General features: G+C 39.0%; 1 protein-coding gene across 1 annotated transcript in view; it reads right to left on the minus strand.

Annotated features, from left to right (window-relative positions):
* Window positions 1-4547, minus strand: part of GDE1 (glycerophosphodiester phosphodiesterase 1) — an 80866-nt gene that overhangs the window by 5919 nt on the left and 70400 nt on the right. The window contains exon 4 of the mRNA XM_007954725.2: window positions 474-566. Within this exon, the coding sequence (XP_007952916.1) occupies window positions 474-566 (93 nt within the window). The remainder of the gene's footprint in view (window positions 1-473; window positions 567-4547) is intronic.

Below are 4547 nucleotides of genomic sequence, written 5' to 3' on the forward strand. Positions count from 1 at the left end.
GAGAGAACAATCATGGGAGAAAGAAGGGCTGTTTATGCACAGGGAGACAGGTCATGGGGCAGGAGAGTATGGAGGGATGGACACTGGGAAGAGGTAACTATGGGGAGGAAGTGGGAGGGGAGCTATAGCATTGTGGTAAACTGTTGTCAATGACATGAGACAAAGTATATGTGAACTGCTGTATGGAAAGTGAATTTGCTCTGTAAATCCTCACCCAAATCACAATAAAAAGAGAAAAAAAAAGAGTGAAGAAAATCAAAGATTCATGGAAACAATCAGTCCAAGGGACTAATGGCCCAAGGGAACCTCAGTCTATATGACCCTGAGACCACTGCCGACCACTCAGAAAGGGATCAAAACTGAAGATCCTAGATAGAGTGGGAAAAAAGTATGGAACAAAATTAAAAATCATAAAGAAGGCCAAGCTTACTGTCTGATAGAGAGTGTTAAACCCCCAAGACTATGAATTTTACCTTATAAATAACTTCTGGTGAGAAAGAACAGACGATACTATTATTATATAGTTGGGGAAATTCCAAATAAGCTTTCTTTAGAGCAACAGTAGCCTGTAAAACAGAGAGATTCATGTATTTTAGCCTATTAACATGTGATAGTCCCAACCAGTAACTATTGTTCAGTAAGTATATCACTACCTAAACAACAACAACAAAAAAAGCTAACTCACTGCCGTCAAAGTCAATTCAACTCATAGTGACCCCTTCCTTGGGTTTCCAAAGCGGTATCTCTACAGAAATAGATTGCCCAATCTTCTTTCGAGGAGGGGCTGGTGGGTTTAAACCACCAGCCTTCTGGTTAGCAGTCAAATGCCTTGGACACAATGCTACCAGAGCTCCCATACATCTACCTAATAAATCAGAAGTTTATTAACATATGGGAATGTTAGAAAGAGTGTTAGTAGATTCCATTATCTAACTGGATACATTTTAAACTCATATTAACAGTAGTCAAGAGCTCACCCCACTCCTTTCCCCCCCCACAATTTCATAAAGTGTGGCACATTACAGGACAGTGAATGCTGGAAGCAAAATTTAAAAATCGTTTCCTTATATTCAAGGTTGGTTACCAGGAAATGTTCTTCCACACACACAATTCTATCACCCTTCTGGCTTTCCTAGATGAAACATGAGCCAACCAGCCCAGGAAGTATATAGAAGCAATGCAACAGGGGTGGGGATGGTGTGAGGTGTGAAGTCTGGAAAAGTCTCAACTGTTTCCAAGATGAGCAGAAGTTTCTCTTTATAGAAGTAGACCAGTTAATAAGTGAAGAAATGATAGAATTAAAGTACTGATATTTTGACCTTTTGCAGCCCCTCATGAACTGACAGATCTGGCCACTGTTTTTAGATGCCACTAAGTCTGTGCCAACTCACAGTGACCCTAAGTACAACAGAACTAAACATTTCCCAATCCTGCTCCATCCTCACAGTCATGGCTATGTTTGAGCTCATTGTTATAGCCACTGTATCAAACTATTTTGTTGAGGTTCTTCCTCTTTATCATTGACCCTCTACTCTAAGGTCTGGTCCCTTCTGATAACAGATCCAAAGTAAGCAAGACAAAGTCTCGCCAAACTCACTTCTAAGGAGCATTCTAGCTGTACTTCTTCCAAAACAGATTTGTTTGTTCTTCTGGCAGTCCGTGGTGTAGTCAACAATATTCTTCACCAATACCGTAATTCAAATTCATCAATTCTTTTTCAGTCTTCCTTATTCATTGTCCAGCTTTTGCATGAATATGAGACAACTGAAAATACTATGGCTTGGGACAGATGCACCTTAGTCCTCAAAGTGACATCTTCGCTTTTTGACACTTTAAAGAAATCTTTTGCAGCAGATTTGCTCAATGCACTAAGTCATCTGGCTTCTTGAATGCTACTTCCATGGATGTTGATTGTGGATCCAAGTAAAATGAAATCACTGATAACTTCAATTTTCTCTCTACTTATCATGATGTTGCTTCTTGGTCCAGTTGTGAGAATTTCTGTTTTCTTTATGTTGAAGTGTAATCCATACAAAGGTTGGATTAGTCTTTGATCTTCATCAGTAAATGCTTTAAGTCTTCTTCAGTTTCAGCAAGCAAAGATGTGTCATCTGCATATCACAGACTATTAATGAGTAATCCTCCAATCCTGACATACAGTTCTTCATATAAATCAGTTTCGCAGATTATTTGCTCAGCATACAGAGTGAATAAATATGATGAAAGGATACAACCCTATAATTCCTGATTTTAGACCATGTAGCCCCTTGTTCTATTCAAATGATTGCCTCTTGGTCTATGTACAGGTTTCTCATGAGCACAATGAAGTGTTCTAAATTCCCACTCTTCACAATGTTATCTATAATTTGTATAATCCACACAGTCAAATGCCTTTGCATAGTCAGTAAAACATAGGTAGTCTCTGCTTTTATCCAAAATCCATGTATGACATGAGCACTATCTCTCATTCCATGTCGTCTTCTGAATTCAGCTTAAATTTCTGGCAGTACCCTATCAATGTACTGCTGAAAAAGAATTCTCTTCAGCAAAATTTTATTTGTGTGTGGTATTAATAATATTGTTTGATAATTCTACATTCTGTTGGATCACTTTTCTTTGGAGTGAGCACAAATACAGATCCAAATATGGATTTCATCCAGTCAGTTGGCCAAGTAGCTGCTTTCCAAATTTCTTGGCATAGACGATTGAGCACTTCCAGTGTTACATCTGTTTATTGAAACATCTCAACTGGTATCCCTGGAACCTTGTTTTTCACCAATGCCTTCAGTGAAGCTTGGACGTCTTCTTTCAATACAATCTATTCTTGATCATATGCTACTTCCTGAAATGGTTGAACATTGACCAATTCTTTTTGGTACAGTGACTCTGTGTATATCTTCCCTCTACTTTTGATGCTTCCTGCATTGTTCAATATTTTGACCACAGAATCCTTCAATATTACAAATCCTAACAGCTAACAACAACAACAAGAAAAGAATTGAGCAGATGTTATATGGAATACAATGTTTTTGTAGCATAACGCTTGATATACTACTAATTTTCAGAAAGTCCCACTTATCCATAATCAAATATTAGCAACAATGTGTTAAGAAACAAAATACAGAAATGATCCATGTTATTCCTCACCTTCACTAATAAACTGAGTGATAGTTATTTAACCAAAGTTTTTTCTTTGAAGTTGTTTAAACTAACATGTGCACTGTGTGTAACTCTTCCCTTTTTAAAATTTACTTCTCACAACAACTTCATGTGGTAGTTTCTTTTATTATTCCCATTGTGACCATGAGGAAATTGAGCTTTATCAAGGTTAAGGTTATACTGTAGTGACAGCTTAATCAAAGTATGTTGAAGAAAACCAAGTAGCCTATGATCTTGGCTACTGTGTTGTAGTATCTCCAATTTGTTGCCCCTAAGTTCTCTAGTGCTGCTATAATACAAGTACCACAAGTAGTTGGCTCTGAAAAACAGGGATTTATTCTCCTACAGTTTAGGAGGCTAGAAGTTCAAGTTCAAAGTGCCAGCAATTGGGGCTGGATGAAGACCCCTCAACCTTCAGCTCTGCCTCCTGTTGCAGGCCCACTAGAGCTGGGGGCTTTTTCTGACTCACGCAGCTGGCTGGCTGCTGAGGCTGATGAACCTAAGATCAACAAGTAAAGTGGTACAATTCCAAGATGAGCAGATAACACGGCAGACTACTGGTTCAAGTCCAGGAACAATCCTGGTATCAGCAGACAAGACAGCAGAACAAGACTTGGCCAAATGCAGGGCCCAGAAGTGCCAAAAACTTAAGAGATGTTTTGCAAAGCTTCTCCTTACGTACTGGAAGCAGGCCACACCCTGAAGGCAGCTACTTAGCTGCTCACAGATGATACCAACTCACCTTGGGGAATAACTACATCCAGCTACCTAGACACTCAAAACCATGGCAGCCAAGTTGACATACAACCTTAACTAACTACTACACCACCTCTTGTCCCTCCATACTACCAACCTGGTGAATTGTGTTACTATGCTCTACCCCATCCTTGCCAAACACCTGTGAACACCCAAACAGAAAACTCAAATAACTGGACTTTTTTTTTCTTATTCAAAGAGAATAAGCAAGAATATCAGTATACTGTGCATAAATAGGAACTATCAAGGTTCCCAAACATAAGCCACATTGCCAATAAAACCTAAGGTGCCCATTAAAAATACATGCTCAGAGGACAGGAATACATAGGAAAAGAAAGATGGACACAGGTAAAAGGTAACCATGGGGAGAAATTGGGAAGAGAGCTGTTGATTGTGGGGATTACAATCAGTATCATGAAACAAAATGTGTATGAACTGTTGTATGGAAAATGAATTTGCTCTGTAAACTTTCACCCAAATCATAATTTAAAAAAACAGGGACTCAGCCGGCAAGATGGCGGACTAGGCAGAAAGACCCTCTTCAACAAAGAAAAGGGAAACCAATTAACACAGACACAGAAGATAATCCTGGACCCCTAAGCCTTGAAGGGAAGGATATAGAAGTGGACTAA

The sequence above is a fragment of the Orycteropus afer genome, unplaced genomic scaffold, assembly GCF_000298275.1.
Source record: "Orycteropus afer afer isolate SDZICR_OR568_19922 unplaced genomic scaffold, OryAfe1.0 scaffold00470, whole genome shotgun sequence".
NCBI lineage: Eukaryota > Metazoa > Chordata > Mammalia > Tubulidentata > Orycteropodidae > Orycteropus > Orycteropus afer.